This window comes from Eulemur rufifrons, chromosome 19 (genome assembly GCF_041146395.1).
Source record: "Eulemur rufifrons isolate Redbay chromosome 19, OSU_ERuf_1, whole genome shotgun sequence".
NCBI classification, from domain to species: domain Eukaryota; kingdom Metazoa; phylum Chordata; class Mammalia; order Primates; family Lemuridae; genus Eulemur; species Eulemur rufifrons.
This window is the reverse complement of record NC_091001.1, coordinates 67936299-67955788: the sequence shown is the minus strand read 5'-3', so window position 1 is coordinate 67955788 and position 19490 is coordinate 67936299. Positions and strand designations below refer to the sequence as shown.

General features: G+C 43.5%; 2 protein-coding genes across 2 annotated transcripts in view; one reads left to right on the top strand and one right to left on the bottom strand.

Moving 5' to 3' along the window:
* The first annotated feature begins 2605 nt into the window (after positions 1–2605).
* On the top strand, positions 2606–12129 carry LOC138400013 (activator of 90 kDa heat shock protein ATPase homolog 2-like). The gene is given in 12 exon segments (XM_069494806.1): positions 2606–2727; positions 4367–4557; positions 6337–6404; positions 6406–6423; positions 8284–8398; positions 9444–9487; positions 9489–9533; positions 10271–10387; positions 10742–10843; positions 11174–11225; positions 11328–11468; positions 11970–12129. Coding segments are annotated over 12 exon segments (1020 nt in total). The 5' UTR covers positions 2606–2647; the 3' UTR covers positions 12017–12129.
* The window catches only part of USP34 (ubiquitin specific peptidase 34), a 216415-nt gene continuing 209050 nt past the window's right edge, over positions 12126–19490 (bottom strand). Inside the window, exons 76-80 of the mRNA XM_069494805.1 lie at positions 17140–17219; positions 14839–14979; positions 14581–14724; positions 13549–13708; positions 12126–13357 (exon numbers count right to left, since the gene is read on the bottom strand). Coding sequence (XP_069350906.1) covers positions 12750–13357; positions 13549–13708; positions 14581–14724; positions 14839–14979; positions 17140–17219 — 1133 coding nt within the window. The 3' untranslated portion in view covers positions 12126–12749. The remainder of the gene's footprint in view (positions 13358–13548; positions 13709–14580; positions 14725–14838; positions 14980–17139; positions 17220–19490) is intronic.

The following is a 19490-nucleotide window of genomic DNA, read 5'->3' as shown; positions in this document are numbered from 1 at the left end:
GGTGCTCTGCGCATGCCAGGAAGATGAATTCACACAGGCCCCTCACTAGCCCCTGAGCCCTGTGTCTAACTCATTTTTATAGTCACTCCAGCACAGAGCGGAGTGGGGCAGTCCGTAGATGTTCAATAAATGTGCTGTAAGTTTACAGAGGGGGGGGAGCCCACTGCTCTGACTCTAAGGATGTTTTGATTGGATTCGCGCCCCTCCCCAACCACGAAACTTTTATTTTGAAAAAAATTTCAACCTTACAAGAGTCGCAAAAATAGTGCAATGAACTCTCAGATACTCTTCACCAAGAGTCACCAGTTGTCAACATTTTGCCACACTTGGCTTTTTCTATTTTTTCCCCCTGAACTAGTTGAGTTAATTGCAGACATCATGATGCTTTACTCATACACATTCAGCATGTATCTCCAAAGAAGAATACAATCATTAGAAAAATTTAACATTGATAAAATATTTTCTAATATGCAGTCTGAAACGCAATTTAAAATCCCCCAATTATGTCTTTTTAAACTGTGTTGGATCCAAGAGCTAATCTAGGATCATGCATTGATTATTACAGTTGTCACATCTAAGTCTTCTTTTGGCATTCATGACATGTTTATGTTTAAAGAGTCCAGGCCAAACCCATTTTGCAAACTGTCCCTTTCTCATGATTAGATTCAGATTAAGCATTTTGGGCAGGAATACTACATAGGTGATGGTGTATCTTCAGTTTCCTCCCTTATTGGTAATGCTGAGTTTGAGCATTTGGTTAAGGTGATAGATTTCCCCATTGTAAAGATAACTTTTTGCTTTTGTAATTAATAAGTAAACTGAGGATGTTGTGTGAATATCTTCTTCCCCAACAATCTTTTACCCATTGCCTCAGTTTTAAAGACTTCTTTTTTAGATACAGGGTCTCACTCTGTTGCCCAGGTTGGAGTGCAGTGGTGCGATCACAGCTCACTGCAGCCTGGAGCTCCTGGGCTCAAGCGATCCTCCTGCCTCAGCCTCCTGAGTTGCTGAGATTATGGCCATGAGCCACTGTGTCCCACAAAAGACAAATATTTTAATGAGAATTATATTAATTCTGAAAAGTTCCATTGTGAAATTACTCTCTGGCTCAAATTCTTTTAGGCCAATTTATGATCAATTATCTACATAGAGTACCTTTCCATTCACATTTTAATGAACTGTTTCCATTGGGATCAGTTCTTTTTGTGTAAATATTACAAATTATTTTTTTGTTCACATAACATTTTAGTGACTATACCTTCTGCCTTTGTAAGTTTTCTGGTAAATCTTATTTCCTGCCAGGTTCGAATTATACATATCTAAATCTTGCCATGTAATGTTCTATCAGTAATATTCTTTATGAATTGGATAAAAGGTGAACAGCCAATCCACAAGAAAATGGTGCCCACTAGTTGCGATTCCAGTTCTCGGATACCTGTTTTAGTTACTCTTTGGTGAAGCAAAGTGTGAAAGGTGAAATTAAAATGTCATTTTATTTTGGGGTCAAAACAATTTGAAGCCATCTGTTTACCTAAACTGTGGTAGCTTTTTGGAAGATAATGTTGGAGGGTAGCTCCAGCAGGCAAATGGAAAAAAAATGTCCGCCACCCGTTAGTTTATTTCATAGATGAGCACAGATCACAGGCACAGGACAGGTCAGCCCAGGGGAGGAGAAGAGCCAGGTATTTCCACCCTGCCAAGGTCCAACTGCAACCCATTGCTTCTACTGAATAAATATCCATGTGCACATCAGTACCATTTTCCAAATGGTTGATGCAAAGATTTCCTAGAAGCTGAAACTTCATGGAAAGAATCACCAATGCCCTCTTAATTACTGTGAAGTGCATGAAGCTTGCAATCACATTCTTTTGTTATCTCTACAGGATTATTGCATGAATAAAACGTAAATATTCCTGAACTGTCCGGGGACCTTGGTAGCTCGTGCTCCTCGGCCATGTGCTGGAAAGGCGAGAGACTTGGCGTCCAGGGGAGGGCCGTAGTGCACCAGCTCTGCCTGATCTGGACAAAACCCCACAGCGGCGTGCAGGGAGCGCGCACCGAGGAGAGCGCGTCGCGCGCGGGCCGCGCCCGGCCTCACAGGCCTGGGTGTTCCAGGTCGCAGCCTCGAGCGCCAGGTTCACCGGAGGACAGTCTGCGCCGCCAGAGGCCAAGCCGCTTCCCGAGTGCATCGCCAGTGCAGCCCTCGGGCGGCCCTTACTCGCCGCCCTGCTTCCCAGCAGCCAAAACAGCAATTGCAGTGACAGAATGAATCCTTGGGGGTGTCCGGGCCTTATGCAGGCTCCCCATCCCACCGCTGTATTTGAGAGGCGTGCATCGGGACCCCCATCCTCCCCCTCCCCCTAATCCGGCCCCCTCCCATCCTCCCTCCCCTCCTCCTCCCACCCTCCCTCCCCTCCTCCTCCCACTCGGCTCCCTGCCGGCCCCGCCCACCCCGCCTCTCGGACCCGGCCGCGGTCCCTCCTGGCGCTGCGTGGCCGAGCGAGCGGGGCGGAGCCGGGGGCGGGGACTTCTGGCATTTTCTGGGCGCTGGGACCGCCCAGCTCCCGGGCTCGCAGGCCGGAAACGCCGGCTACGGAGCCGCAGACGCAGTGGCCGCGGCTCTTGCTTGTTCTCCGCCTGTGCACCCATGGCCAAGTGGGGCCAGGGGGACCCGCGCTGGATCGTGGAGGAGCGGGAGGACGGCACCAACGTGAACAACTGGCACTGGTGCGGCCGGGCGGGGATGCGGGCTCGCGGGCCTCCTCCCTCCGGCCCGGGTGGCGTGGGGCCCACGAACGCCCGGCGCCCCGTACGGGCCGGGGCGGGGGGGGGGAGGTGCTCCCTGGGCGGGTGGGGGCTGCTCAGGCGCGGGGGACTCCGCGTCCCTCTCCCGGCGGCTGGAGGGGGCTCGGCCGTAGCCTCTCTGCGCCCCTGCCCGGGCTCTCGAGGCTTCAGTTTTCTCTTTGGGAAGTTGAGCGGGTCCCCACGAATGACTCTTAGCTTGCCTTTGCAACTTTGACAGTGTGTGTGGCCTTAGGGTCTTCCCTCCCCCTCCCATCCTCAATCCTCTTGATGTTTCTGGGAGTTAAAAGGGAGCCGGAGTGTGTGTGTGGGTGGCGGGGGCGTCTTGATATGTAGTGGCAAGAGCAGGAATTTGGATCTCAACTTTGCATATAGCTCGATGGACCTCCCGCGAGCTGGCTCTTCTGTGAGTTTGAACAAGTTACGCGTCCTCCTCTTCCTCATCCGGAGTGGAGTGGTGTCCGCCTCCCTCTGTCCGGCTCTGGCAGGGCTTAAGGGAAGCCCTCTGCCCTGCGGCTTTGGCCCCCAGGGCTCTGGCACCTCCAGGCCTTGGAGGCGATGCGAGGCGGGTCCCCAGAGCGGTAGCCTGGGAGGCGTGAGGGGCATGACTGGGCTGGACTGGAGGGGCCTGGCATGGGGGGGCCTCCCAGGAGCCCAGTTCTGGTTTCGTAGCTCTGGCACCATGGGCCCGCTACTCACTGCTCTCAGCTATTTTCTCTTCCTTAAAATGGACTTATTATTTTAGGAAGATTGCATGAGATAATGTACCTGTGAAAACACTTGATAGTGTTGTGATTCTAATTATTTCAGTTACTACTACCTTTTCATCTGGCTCAGGCTTTGCCCATTAATTTCCAATGGGTGAGTGTAAAGGCACACTCGCTAGGTGATCTATGTTCTCTTGACTGATGTCTGTAATTGGGAAAAAGTACCCTGCAGAGATAAATCAAAGCAATTAACTTGTAACTGTTTAAACTTTCCAGCTGCCTGTCGTCAAATTTGTTGTGCTTGCTTAACACCTGAAATAAAGCTCCTTAATTGGTGCTGTTTCTGTAAACCTGCTCGCTTAAAGATTGTAACCGAAACGGGGGTCCGAGGCTGGCCCCAGACCCCACAGCTGTGGAAAAGATGATATCATGTTGTTTCAACTACCGTGCCTAAAGTCACGTAGCTCTAACTTAGGATAGTATAAAACCTCCCTGATTTTTCAGCTCAGCACCATTCTCTGTACCTGTACCCTAACAGGGCAGGGGGTGGTCGCTGGTCAGCTAATAAAGACTCATAATTTGGCTCAAGTCGGTCTCTAGGTGGTCATTTCTCGCACTCTGCACTATAACAGTGCAGTGTTTTTAAGACAAAATACTACTTTACATAGTGGATACTATTTTAAGGAACAGAGCAGGAGGGTTAAAAGATATTTGGTAGAAAGCAAGTATGAGAAGCACATTTGTAAGTTGGAGGGTGACTGGGCTGGGCTCGGTCTGGACGTCACCCTGGTACCCAGGCTGGCAGGTGGATACCAGCTGGGGCCTCCATTCACCACTGTACCCTTCTTTCCTGGCAGGACAGAGCGAGATGCCACCAGCCGGTCCAAAGGGAAGCTCCGGGAGCTCCTGGTGGGCGTTGCTGTGGAGAACGAGGCCAGCTCCTGCGAGATCAGGGAGCTGAAGCAGGTGGAAGGTGAGGCTTCCTGCAGCAGCCTCGAGGGAAAGCTGGTTTTCTTCTCTGAGTGGGACATCAGACTGAGCTGGAAAGGTAACGGGGGCCTGGGGGACCAGTGGGGCTGGAGGCAGCCTTGGGGCAGAGACAGTTCGTTATGCATTCATTCAGTGACTATTTTTAGAACTCCTGCTGTGGGCCCAGAGCTGACTCGCCCCTGAATTGGCTTTGGTAGTTCCTGACGCTCTGGCTCTCAGGACACTCAGCTGTGGAGAGCTCATTGCTGTCAGCTGGGCCCGAGTTGCCGCCTGCCGCCGGGAGTGCTCTTCCCCAGACAGCTGCCCGCCAGTTTCAGGTCTGTTGTCGTTCTCCATCCTAGAAATGTTGCGGACCCCGTACTGTCCCTGTTCCCTGCTTTCCTCCCCGAAATCACTGACCCTGGGTATACTGTATGTGCTTATGTAAACATTTCACTTACTGTCCTGCTCCCTGCTCGTCCCCACTTTTCCCAGGGCAGGGATTACAAAAGAACAGCTCTTTTGAGATATAATTCACATATCCTACAGTTCATCTGTTTAAAGTGTATAATTCAGTGTTGTGCAGTATATTCACAAAGTTGTCTAACCATCACTCCAGAAAGAAATCCCGTACCCGTTAGCAGTCACTCCGCATTTCCCTCTTCCGCAGGCCCCTGGCACCCATTAATCTACTTTCTGACTGTGTGGATTTGCCCCTGGACGTTTCATGTAAATGGAATCGTAGGGCGTGTTCCGGTGCTTCATTCCTTTTTATAGCTGACTGATGTTCTACCGTATGGGTATGCGACATTTCGCTTTTCCATGGGCATTTTGGTGGTTTCCACTTCTTGGGTAGTTTGGTTAAATTCTCCAGTGGTGCCTAGTTCCTGGCTGGGCAGACAGTACGTGCTCAGTAAATACTTGCTACGTAAGCAAGGACGTGGAGACATGGAGAGGAGGAGTAGCAGAGGGAGAGATCTGGTCCTGGAGGGTTGTGCTGTGTAAAGGTTTGGGCCTCAGCCCAGAGTTCAGGTCCCTTCTTGAGAGTTTGTGTTAGAGAACAGTCCAATTAGCTGTCCTCGAGCCTCTGCCCTCGTGGCTCCCTTGCTAGCGTGAGCCCAGTCAGAGCCCAGGGAGGGTGCTGAGCAAGCGTGGAAAGCAGTCCTTTTCCCCCTAGGAACAAGGCCCTCCGGCTGGGAGTCTGCCCTCAGTGGCACCTCTGGGGGCTGGTTCCTCACCCTTCCCCGAGACTGTGCTCTTGGGTCCTGGGGGACCTCATGGCCTGCGTCTCTTCTGTTTTCTTTGGCCCAAAGCAGCAACCAGCCCCTTTGCAAGATAAGACCCAGCCACTGCCAGGCAGACTGCCAGGGTTCTTCCAGCATCAAGTCCCAGAGGTGGCAGGTGGGACCCATCAGGGAGGAGCCAACACTCTAGTCCTGAAAGAAGTCCGGCTGCATGGAGTCCACATGGGACCTCCGCAGCCACAGCCTCCCTCCCCTCAGTCTCTCCGTGACCTGAACTCACTGTCCCTTCTGTTCTCCCAGCCCTTTTGTGATTTCTTCTCTCCCTCAAGACAGCCCTTTGTCCTGCTTTGACCAGGCGGAGAAAACTGCGGGACAGGAAGAGAAACATGGGTTACAGACCCCACGCCTCCCTCGGGACGCTGGCCCTGGGGTCACACGTGCTCTCAATGGCCAGGGCCCGCCCAGCCTCCTTGACCGCTTACCTCCCACGGGGACGTGGGGCAGGGTCGAGCAGTGGCACCTGGTGAGGGAGGCGGGTGGGCTGTCAGGTGGGGCAGTTTTGCATAAAACCAGTCGTGACTTTTTAATTGAAGAACTCGTTGTGTTCATTGTAGGTGTCATTAAAGAGTCTGGCCTGAAGCACAAGGGATTGATTGAAATACCCAGTGTTTCTGAGGAAAATGGAAGTGGATGACACTGAGGTATCTGCTGGAGTTTCGTTCGGGGTTTTTTTTTGCATTCAAGCTTCTGCTGTAGACATTGTACATTTGAAAAAATGTTCATCAGCCTGCGTGATTCCGGTGTGGTAGCTCTGGTGAATTGTGGGGGGCTTGTGTGCCGAGGACTGCTTTTCCGTGGGGGCAGCATGGCGTGTGGAATGGTGGACGACAAAGGGCCAGGCCCGCACCCTCCAAAGCCGCCTGGGCTTTCAGGGGTGTTAACCAGGCTAAACGTGACGATGTGTGTACAGTAAAGCGCTGAGCAGCTTGCGTGGCTTGGTGAATGTGAGTTTATTTCTCTCCCCCTGCATCTTTGCTGTTTCCCCTTAATAGTGAAAATTCTCGGCCTTTAGCTGTGATCGTCCTTGGTGATGTCTCCAGGGTTTTTCGTGAACTACCTGGTTAGTATGTGTGGCTCTGGACGGGCTCTCCTCGTTCTCTTGAGGGATGGATCCTGGAGTGGCTCCCATGCCAGGCTTGCAGTTAGCGCCCTCTGACCTAGCCGAAAGCCGGGTTCTGAGGGCAGGATCGTTTGTACAGCAGCTGCATTTTCCAAACTAAGATAGTCTGACAAAGGGTCTTTTTTGATTTGTGAATGTTTTTAATGTGAAGAAGGCTTTTCGATGATGGAACTAAATCCTACTGAGCAGCATGTCTTGTGACACGCGTTTATTGAAGGTTATAAAATGCCAGGACAGTGGGGACTCGTAGACGGATCTTCGGCTGTGGAGTGCTGTTCTCAGGGACTGGGATTTCACTTTGCTGTCTTCACATCTGTCAGCTGAGCAGCTTTGCACAGTACGTTAAACTGGTCTTTTAGATTTAATCCCTCAGTAGCATTACAGAACAAACTCCTTGGATTCGAACTGGGGCCTGGGATGAGGTCCAGCTCGATGGAATCATCCGGACACTAAATGTTTTCAAATCAATACCCCTTTTTCTTCCGAGACTGGTCCAGAGGCGTCCCCAGGTCCCTCTGGTGCTCCCCTCTCTTCCTCCTTCCCTCTGCCTCTCTCTGTCGTCTCCCTCTCCCGTTCCCAATTCTCCCTGCCAAAAAATGTAGCTCAAGGCCAGGTTATTTGGGAAGTTATTTACCTAATTACAGTGGCTTCAGGGCTCTAGACCAGCGCTGTTCCATATAAATGTAGTGCAAGCCACTTGTGCAATTTTAATTTTTCTAGTAGCCGTATCATAAAAGTTAAAATTAGTGTGGTGGTGTGTGCCTCTAGTCACAGCCACTCGGGAGGCTGGGGTAGGAGGATTACTTGAGCTTAGGAGTTCAGGTCCAGCCTTGGCAACATAGCAAGACCCCATCTTTGGGGGGGAAAAAAGTTAAACAGGTCAAATTAATTTTAATAACATTTTATTTAACCCTGTATATAAAAATAGCATGTAATATAAAAATTAATGAGGTATTTTACTTTTTTTTGTACTAAGTTTTCAGAGTCTGGTGTGCATCACATTTTATACTCACGGCACATCTCAGTTCAGACCAGTGACATTTGAAGGCTCAGGTGTGCGGTAGTGGCTACTGTGCTGCACAGCGCGTTTCTAGACCCTGATAAAAGCCATGGACCACATCAGCAATATAATTCACATCCACACACAGTTTTGTGTGCAAATGAAAGGGTTCACACTCTGTGACGTCCATTCAAGATGTGGCGACTGACCCCTCCGTGTACCCTGGGTGACATCCTCCCCGGCTGTGGGAGGAAACCTGTCACCTCTCTCATCTCCACTTCTTCCCCTCCCCTCATCACAGTTCTCTCATCCATATGGCCCGGCGTTGTAAGAATACAGCAAACCAGATTTTTCTTCGGTTTGTATTTTTCTGATTTGTAGGTGAGCGTGAGTAAAAAGAAAGGAGATGGGGATGTACTGAAGGATCTTATGAAAACTGCAGGCACCGCCAAGGTCAGGGAGGCCCTTGGAGATTACCTGAAGGCACTTAAGACGGGTAAAGAAGGCATCCCTTGTGAACCAGAGGGTCCCTTTTCTATTTACCCAAGTTATCCTCTGCCCTGTGATCTGAATTCCCAGATTAGGGCTGTCTGATGTCTAAGTCTCCAGAAGCAACTCTTTATAGTGTAGAATAATTTGTAGTCTGGAAGTTGAGAGCTAGTCATGGGTAAGACCATAATTAGTGATTATCAGTATTGTATACAGCATGAACCATTTTGCCTACAGAACTGTTCTTAATAGTTTTCTGGAATGAAAATCAGTTATTTGTGTAATTACTTGTTTAATGTCTGTTTCCCTGCTAGACATGAGGGCATGGAAGGTGTCTGTCTTGTTCACTGCTGTATCTCCAGCATCTAGCACAATGCCTGGCACATAGTAGGTGCTTAATAAATCTTTGTTGAATGAATGAATGTGACTGCAGGTATTATAGGTGTAGTTGAGATTACCTAGATAATCTCTACACTGCATGGAAGTGAGGATATTGTCGTCTTCCCTTTTCAATTAGAAGTTATCGGCCAGGCAAAAGGCCAGCAGGGCCTGTATCTCTGCACCTCATGCTTTGGACCCTGCCACCTGAGTATCTGGTTATTGGCATAGATGGGCTGGGTTTGTCACTCTCCCACAAGACCGCACATGTGGCTGCTTCACAAGCTTGAATACTGTGAGGACAAGCTTCGTGAGATGGTGGTGAAGGCATGAGAAAGTGTGAGAGCCACAAAGCTATTAGTAGTTAATCATATGAAACTTAGATAGCTATTTGGAAAAGAACTTTTGCAAATTTTGCTGTTTTATCAAGAACTTGATAAAAGTGAGGCATTTGAAAAAAGAATAAAAAGGCATTTGTGGAACTCATGTTAATCAGTAGTTTTATATGTTACAAACATGGAATGATCTTGAAATTTTCAAAATGCTCTAGGAATTCTTTTTATAAAAGTCTGTTTTTTTATTTTCTTACATGCTGTTTTGGGTTTTCTACCTTAGTCTTTGTGCTTAAAAGGAAAAAGGTCTTTATTAAAACCATTTCCCACATTTGTTAATAGAATTTACAATGGGAATGATTTTACCAACGAAAGCTTATGGCAACCCAAGAATTGACTGTTAAAAGGAAACTGAGTGAGAATACCTTGCAGGTATGAACTTTGGTGGCCAAAATTGTAGGAAGGAGGAAAAGGAAGTGCGTAATCACTATGAGTCAGAGCTCCAAATAGTTTTTTGATGATGGAGAACAGTGAAAGGTAGTGAGGAGGGCATTAATCCACCTTTGGATCCCCTGTGTGTGTTTTAAGATGGACCATTTTGTTGTGGAAATGATAAAATGAGACTTTCATTCTAGATGGACGAGAATGTATGAGTAGGCCTTTTTGTGGGATAAACATTTAATTCAAGACTGTTCGAAAGGCACTATTCTTTGGTAGGCAAGAGATTACAAAATCAGGTGACTTTGAGGTTCACATACCAAAATGGAAGAACCTTCTTTCCTGACTTTTATAGTGGGAGATTTTAGATCCTGTGCTTGGAATTGAGGAACAGGTGTTTGTGTGTAATTGATACCCTTTAGCCCTAAGTGCAGTTGTCTTTCATCTGCTCACCCTTATGTCCTCAGGGCCATATTTACATGTCTACCTAGGGTTAGGGATGTTCATCATAGCCTGGGAATGGAACAGAGCTAAGGAGCTCATGGGAATGAGCTCTGTTTCTCGAGTAAAGACCAGGACTGGTGGTACTAAAAAGGCTTTCATGTGTCCTCAAATGAGTAGTATGGAACTTGGGACATTTTCGTGTTATATTGAGAAGACTGATTTTTTAAATCCAAGCAGCTTTATCTCTTGGTATGCTAATTATCCTCGGGAACCTCTCCTCTCTTGAGGTTCAGGCCTCATCTCCAGTAGCACTGGGTGTAAAGATTCCCACTGTGGCTCTGCACGTGATGGAACTGTTTGACACAACTGTAGAGCAGCTGTACAGTGTCTTCACTGTGAAGGACGTAACTCCCTCCTTAAGCTAACAGCTTAAATGCTGACATTGGGGGAAAATAGGCTACAAACAACAGGAGCTCGTTTTAGATTGAAGGGGTCTGGGATGGTGGGGATGGGAACATTTGTAAGGATGGCTTCTGAATATTAAGGGGGGGAAGATGGGGATTTTTTTGGACTATGTCAGTATTTAGGGGATATATTGAGTTTTCTTCCTCTGGTAAGAGAAAACTTTTGTGTTTTATTTCCTATAAGTAAAAGCTGTATGTTCAGGATTTTACAAAACCTAAATCATAGTAGTTATATTTAGATTAAAAAAGTGATAACATTAGTGGAATAACATGTGTATTTTACGTTTTGGTTAGCTGGTGCAAAAATTTTCTAAATCTCCTGCTGTATTAGAAGTTGAAAAGGGAGGGATATTCCAGATGTTTGATGGGAACATCACTGGTGAATATATGGAGTTGGTAAGTAACCTCAGGGTTACAGAAGTAAGCTGGGGCTAACTCTTCCCTTGGTTACTCTTGCTTTTTGTCCATGCTGTTTAGCACTCAGTCACTAGGGTCTGTGTTGTATCACCCTTGACATCATTTCTCTGTTCTTCATACCAGTATTACTGTGCTAGTTTGGCAATAAAGACAGTTATCATTGGTGCTGGCATATAAACTGGAAGGTGGGAATATATATGTTGTTCAGTGATTCTTCTAGTACTTAGGAGTTTTAATGAAAGGATTTGGTTTTTTTTTATGTGTGGGAAATTTTAAAAGATATTTTCAGTGGAATTTCTTTATTTTCAGTTAACAAATAAAAAGATCGTCATGAAATGGAGATGTAGGAACTGGCCAGAAGGTATGGTATTAGTACAAAAGTCCCAAAATACTAAAGCTGGGTTTTTCTTCCTGGGTAAATTTTCTTCATAATGCAGTAATAAGGTTTCTATTTTTCTTCTAGAACACTATGCAACAGTTGTACTGAATTCTGTGCCTACTGTAGGGCAAACGGAATTACAATCGGACTGTAAAGGAGTTCCTGTCTGTGAAGAAGAGAACATGAAATTCTGTTGGCAGAAGCAGCATTTTGAAGAAATAAAAGGTTTAATAAATGGTTAAGATTTTATAAGGGCATTACTTGTTGTAAGCAGAAAAAGTGTTGTTTATCTCTTTATCCTTCCTTTTAAGAAAGAAAACCTCTTATTTTATATCGGATGAAATCCATGAAACTATTCAGAATTTATTTAAAGCACTGTTTGACTCTTCCCTATAACTAGACTCTGCATTGAATTCAAAGTAGCAAGCAACCTGAAATTCGGTAATAACCTCACCTTTCATAGATGTTCCTCTGAAAATAGATCAAGTCCCTGAGTGCAGATAGTTGGTATTTCCCAAGCTTTCAGCTATAGTTTTAGTTCAAGAGAACAAAAAATAAATGGCATGTTGGTACTAGTCCTTTATTTTACTTTAGGGTTTTTAAGGTATGTGTGTATCGCTTAGGTAGTAAAACAGTGGCATGTTGCATTCTGAAGCATGCTCGAGTGAGGGTGTATTGGCTGCATTCTGTTCCACCTCTTCTTGCCGTCTGTGGTTGGCCCTGCAGGGATTATGCACTTTGAGGTGGAGAGGACAGAGACGTCTCTGGGCTAAGTTACTGTTGGGGACTGCCATTAACACTTCTAATGAAGTTGAAGATATGGGTAAGTGCTGCCCCCATTCACGGTTTTCTCATTAGACTGAAGCAACGTATGTAAACAAATGAAAAGTCATCACAATCAGTTTAATTAAGTGCACAGAATAGCAATCAGTCATGTCAATAAAAATAAAACAATTATTTTTACATCAAGTGTGCTTTATTTCCTCCACAGGTATTCTGTTAAATAAAGCACCATTTATATACTGCCAGGCCACAGCTAAAGAGGATTCTTTACAGAATCAAATTTCTTGTGGTTGTTCCGTATACAAGTAAACTTAATTTTGATAATAAGAACCACAGCGATCGGAGGCAACCTGCCTCTATTATAAGGTACAAAACTGGCACAGAGGACACCATATTATACACAGTAAAAATGCTGTAAGTTTAAATTACATTGTACAGGGCCAGGGAACCCTGTTCCTCCAGACAGCCATATTAAATGAAAGCCACTACAGTGAACTCTTAATTACATAAAACATCCATTATCTGATTGCCCTTTAGAAAGTATACTGAAGATGCAAGTTTTTCATCTGGAGTTCTGCCTGACCAAGAATTAAGCCTATAAATCTATCTTGCCATTCAAGCAGAGAGCACTGGACAAACTGAAGCACAAAAACAAATAAGCAAAACTTATACAAACAGCATGGGGGAAGGGGGGACTTAAAAGTAGACATGCTACACCTAATGTCAAGAAGCAGCTTGGTTTCCTTTGCCAGATATCCTTGTGACCACATGGATTGTAGACTCAATGGTCCTACACAGGGTATCTAATATGTCATGTTGCTGCATGTGACTAAAGAGTCCTCTGGAATGGCCACAACTGAGTGATAAAGCAGCCTCAGGGTCCTGGGAGGGCAAAGCTTGACCATCACAGCTTCTCAAGTCAGCTAAGTCAGACAGAACTGCAGAGATAGAAGTAGAAGGGAACTCGGATTCTTCCTCGGCTAGGGTAGAATCCTTGGAACAGTGGAGGTCTTTAAATTCTTTACAGTCTTCAAATCTACCGTTGCTGGACTGTTCGTCTGCATGCTGTGACCTGATACTTGACATGTCTTCTGAAAACGAAGATGGAACTTCCATTCGGTATTCTTTAACAGAACTGTTTTCAGGGGAAGGAAGATCTTGCTCAGTTCCTGGATCAATAATGGAGGAGTCTCTTGTCTCATTGTCTGATGTGCTGGTTGGGGTCAGGACCTCCCTGGTTTCTGTTTTCATGTCGCTGATGCAGCTGTCTGCAGTGTGTTCCTCATCACTGCTAACACGCCTTCTTTTAACAGGAGTTGCCCCTTCATCATCTGTGAAAACAAACACCAAAACTGAAACTTCTTGGAAGGACGCCATTAAGATTGTGGGAAGTCAATTTTGTTTTTAGCATTTGTATTTAGGAGGTTCAATTGAACATGGAGCTGTTAAAAAGTCAGTTACACCAACTGTATTCTTACCTTCCCCCACGCTAAAGGTAATGGTATTAGTCCATAAAGCTAACCTTTAGTTTTTCTTTCTTTGGCTTCTTGCTCTTGGAGTGAGTTTCTCTGTTGCAGACACGTCCTGCATTTGCTTAAAAGCTCTTGCAGAGTTGGAATTAGAGCCGGGTTTAACTGTTTGGGAGTGTGTACTGACAGGAGCAAAGCAAGGGCCCTCAGATCCTACAAAAACCCAGATAGGAACATTTCAAATCCTAAAGCCAACGTTTTGACACAATTGTTTACAGTTAAATGCAGATGTTCTCTCCTCCAGAAATTCCCTGTTTTCTCCAGCATTTTTAGAAGAATGCTAAAACCAGAAAACCAGTGTTATACTACTGTATTTCATCAGTTCTAAGTCACTAATACCATTATTTTATACAAGACTAAAGACTCAAATAGTGTTTTCTGAAAATGGAAAAGGAAAAAATATACATATCAGTAATAGAACTTAGGCAGAATTACATAGGAATCTTAAAAACAAACTTTGAACCAGGAGAAATTTAGGTCTCAGTATATTAATAGAAATAGGAGTTTCTGAAACTAAATTCTGGTAGAAGTCATAAATAGGTCTTCCTCACTCAGCTTTGTAATCTGTTCTGGCTAGGAAGCATCGTGTTATTTGGGAGACTGGTGCTGAACAGCACATTTCCAGAGTGTTCCATCATTCTGTGACATGGCTGCCACGGGAGTCTACACAAAACAAGTAACTCTAATTGCCTTTATAATCACTAGATCATTAATCTGATTACTTCAGTTACTTAGGAGCTAGAAACATCACAAGTAATGTTTCCAAAAAACAGATAAAGGGAATGTCTCTTAGTGGTCTTACTGCTCTTAGCATTTAAGGACATTAGCTTGTGTCTCCTAAGCTAACAGTGTGTGCGCTACATACAAGGCATGATGGTGAACACATTTTTTAAAATTTGTCTTTTTCATATGTGGCTTTTAGGGTTTGAATAGTAACTTAAAGTTATAATAAAATGATAGCCAGATACAGAGTTGATTTAAGGAAAGTTGTGAAGTATAAGCCGCCTCCTTTGTGTAGTTCTTACCCCATTTAAAGAAGCACTTGCTTTGGAAATTTCAACTCGGTTGGTGAAATCAGATTGTAGGTTCTGATACTGATTTATCAAGTTTGTAATAAGGGTGCTGATCAGATTGGCACAGTTTGCTTCAGAAAACACTTGACTTTGAACCTGAAAAAAAAAAAAAATTAAAAAAAAAAAAAAATCTCCAAAAGACCAACATAATGAAAACACAAGCATCAACTAATCAGAAGTGACACATTGAGTTTCCAAAGTATTACATACCTTTAGAAGGAAATGTGTCATGAATGTGTAGACAATGTTGTTGTTTAAAAAAGTTCTTTCATCCATTAGGATACATTTAATATATTCTGCGAAAACGGGATCTTCACACAAAAGCTTGATGCAATTTTTTGACATAGCGGACTAAAGTGGGAAGAAGAAGCACTGATGGTTGAGCACTGAAATGACTGGGGACTCGCACATTGCATATGATGGACATCAGAAGTCACTAAAAATCCCACTTTAAAAGCTACTACTAACTCTGTTAAACTTTTAGTTACGGCAACTGTTCTTCCAGTACATTAAAATATTACTAATTTGGACTATGGGTAAGTGGGGAAGACACTGATGGCAAAACTGAACAACTGTGTTTTAAAAGAAAAGCAGATTTATTATCCAGTATTGAGGGAATTAACAAGGACTGAAAAGATAAGCCAATAAAGAATAGGATGAGAATGTTTTCAGGGGACCAATTAATGTATAATTAATAGGTAAACCACATGTAGAGAAAAGATAAACATTAAGAAAATAAATTTACTCTCTAAAATGGCTTAAACTTTATAATCACATTAGCAATAATTTGGTAAATGCCTTTTTCTCCCATAAACATTGCAAAGGTAAATAAACCTCTCTTGCTAAGTATCTCACACAGAATTAGTCGTCCCAATATGTGGCAATTTTACTAAACTTTGGTTTTCCTGTTTTCAAATGGTCATGGCTCTTAAGTAGTATGTCTTTAAGCAAATAATCTCCCTAGATTATTTATGTGTCTTTTAATCAGGCTGTTTACAGGGATGACAAAAAGGACCTTTTTAAAAAATATGACAAATTTTAGATTACATGTACATGTACATACTTTAAGCAACTGTAGTGAGTAAATTGCTCAAGGTTACAGAAATTAAGAATCAAGCAGGACCAGGACGGACCCAGGTCTTCAGATCCTTAGTCCTGGGAAAATCTGCCTTAGTCTACCAGGCACAGCCTCTGCTGCTTGCATGGGATGGCTGCTTCTATGGAGCTGGAAGCTTTGGAAGCCTTACATGATTTGGCTTTAAGGGAAATCTGCAGGGATGGTGAGTTCTGTGAAAAGCAGCCAAGGGAGAACTAGATAATGGAAGAGGGAAGCAATAGGTGGTAGCAGAGCACAGAAACCAAAAAAGTACTCAAACCAGGAAGAATGAAAAAAGCAACAGAGAGGGAAAAAAAAATCTCCAATTTACTGGACAGACCACTTGGCTCAAAAATCAACTAGCACGAGTCATTTTCTGAAAGCCTATTATGTATTAAGTCATGGGAGGTAAGATCAACATGTACTAGCGTTTCAAAGATTACTACTGTAGAAAACACTTTAACATTTCTTCAGGGAACAGAGATTACTCAGATAAGGTCTCCATACTTGATGAACTCACCTTTTGGGAAAAGGAAATAAAAAAATAAACATCACCGCTACAGTGCAGTATGATGAACATCTATCTAGTAGGATACAGAGAGCTACTGTGGGTAGGAGGCTGCACCAGACTCAAAGTACTTCAGAAACTATAATGTGGGTGGTAAAGGTTTGTGCCCAGGGAAGGTTAGCTCATTTCTTCCTCTGGGGTAGGACAAATACAACCAGGCAGCAAAACAACAGCTATTTCAGCGTTTAAAGGGAGTGGGAATCCTTTCTGCCTGAGCAGAAGAATGAGCCAAACCTTAGGATTGATCTGGTTTCTCCTCCTCTCTTCCCAGTTCTCTCTCTACAATTTAACAAGCATTATTTATGTGCCCACTTGATTTTAAAGAGTAGGCTCTTAGATACTTAAGGTATGAAGGGTAGTCTTTCCTGTTTTCAAGGAGATTGTTAAGAACAAGTGCATCAGACTCTTGAAAATCTACAAACCAGGAAGAGCTAAAGGACACACTACCAACAACAGGGTTCCTACTATAGCTTCAGGAATGGCAGAGAAGAGGAAGAGACGGACAGGGGAAGATGGAGACCTAGAAGCAGCGTGTGCCTTCCCCCAGTATCTCCGTTTTGGATTTTTCTCACAACTGTTGACACTGACCTATAAATGAGAAATTCAGTTATAACTAGTGTATCTGAAATAGTCTCTGTGATACAAATCCATTGAAGTAAAAAAAACCTCAAAGGGAAACTACATGCTCAATGTTTAATAGCTAATATTTCCCTTAATCCTTTTTACCTACCAAGTTTCTAAAACATGCCCAATTTTCAACCAGTCTTCAACCCATTGTTCCTAAAATTACTGACCACTTGGTAAGATGAGATGAAAGACCAAATCATCTAAAACTCATTTTCTTTACCTGAGTCTGGCATAGCTCAGTCCAAAGTTTGGGGAACAGTGCAAGATGAAGTGGCAAACCTTCATAGGCAACTAGGACACCTAATATTTGAAAAGAAATCAGAATAGGTTATAATTACAAATTATACTGTTGAGATACTAAACTCTGTAGGTTCAATATTAGCTATTTCTAGTCATAACTATGCATAAGAAATATATAAAGTATGGAAAGGGGAAGAATTGATTCCAATGTTTTAATCAGTAAAATTATTTAGAATGTGATACTTATGTGACTGAATTTATTTATACCCTGCACCTCATTCCCAAAAGGATCTGAGGCTTAAACCAACTCAAACCAATTCTTTTTTGAGTATTACAACTTTATCTGGCAAAATTATATAAAAGTTACTGCAAGTGGCTCCAAATCTTTCTTAGATTCAGGTACCACTCTGCACATTAAGATAACTGTCATGGAACAGCTAGACTTCAGGGAGAAGAGGGGAGAGGTCAAAAATAAGATGTGGAAGATTAGAAAACATATTGTTCCTTCCTCTTTTACCTTGTTTTTCCAAAGATAGGGAAAATTATCTTTGTGGTATATTTAAGTCAATATTGTCCTGAGTCTACCAGTTTCCAGCCTTGTCCCCAGGGTCTTCTGAGTGGATCACACTTGGCACTATGCCAAAGAGTCCTATTTGCAACCTCTATGATTTTAATCTCTCCTCTTCTCAGCTATTCCAGATGTCAAATATGTCTCTTAAGAGATTTGCCCTCTACCATCCTACCTCTCAAGGTATAGAAGGTGTAATACCACAGTCCTAAATTTGCCAACCTCCACATCCCTCCACCCCTAGAGAAAGTAAAATTGTGGAGAAGGAGAAATATGATACAAGCTATTCTCCTCCAGTTAAGAAAAAATTATGAGACCAGGAGTTGGCAAATTTTTCCCATAAAGGCCATATAGTATTTTAGGTTTTGTGGCCACATGATCTCTGTTGCAACTAGTCAACTCTGCTGAGGTAATGTGAAAGTAGTCGCAGACAACACTAAATGAATTGGGTGTGGCTCTTTCAATAAAGCTTTATTTATAAAAACTGAAATTTGAATCTCGTAATTTTCATGTCACTCAATACTATTCTACTTTAGTGTTTTTTGTTTGTTTTTTTTAATTTAAAAAAATGTGAAACCTATTCTCAGCTAGCAGGTAGCCAGCCGTTGGTTATACAAAAACAGCCAGTATGCAGGTTACAGTAGACTAAGGATTTGAGAAAATCATACAGAGGCAAGTCCTATAAGCCACTCAACCTACCAAGCATACCTAGGACCCCCTTTCATGGGTAAGCCTATTTATTTATTTTTGTGTCAAGATTAATCCCTTTGTGAAGACCCAAGGAAATGCTATCACCGGTGTCCTTTATCCTAACCTAATCTGGCTGGGGTTGGCAGCATTTACCCACCACATCACAGTACACACAAGCAAACGACGACATGTCATCAAATTTGTGGGTACAGGGAAGAAGAATTCCTACGTACCCATGCTCCCGTGTCATAATTACCCATAAAACTAGAGGAAGGGTTGGCAAACTATCGCCTTTGGGCCAAACCTGACCCTGTTTTTATATAGCCCTGTGAGCTAAGAATGGCTTTTACATTTTTAAAGGATTGCAACAAAACAAAACAAACAAACAAACAAAACCCCAAACCACAAACCAAAAAACCAAAAAGCCAAAGAATAATATGACAGAGACCTTGTGGCCTGCAAAATCTAAAACAATGTCTTTGTGAAGAGTCTGCCACCAACCCCTGAAGCAGAGGCTGCTGTAACATAAACCCTCTCATGAGAAAGCAGACTGCATACATTTCTCAAGTCTTTACTCTTTTTCTCCATGAAAACAATCCTTGTATCTATTTCCCACAACTACCAAAAAGCTAATACTACCACAACAAAAAATACCATGGACACCTTTTCTGATCTAAAGTCACTTCCAAGTGGTATTCTTATATAAGTATCTCTATTTTACAAGTAAAGAGTATTTACTGGCATCTATTGTGTTAGGTATGTCAGATCATCACATTAAATTTTCTCATCAATTTTAGGAGGTATTATTTTACACTTTTTTTTTTAAGATGAAGAAATTAGGCTCTGAGAGATTACATAATCCGCTTAGGTTCATCCCAAAGCCAGTAAGTGATATAGTTAAGAGTCGAGTATACCCCAGATTTATCTGATTCTAAAGCCCATAATCTTTTTAATAATCAGTATTTCCCCAACTTCATGTCATTCATGTATCACTTTCATTATTTTCTTCACACCTGCCCATTCACCTGTACTATTGTTTACTTAATACTTTTCATTAGATTCACTTAGGAGGC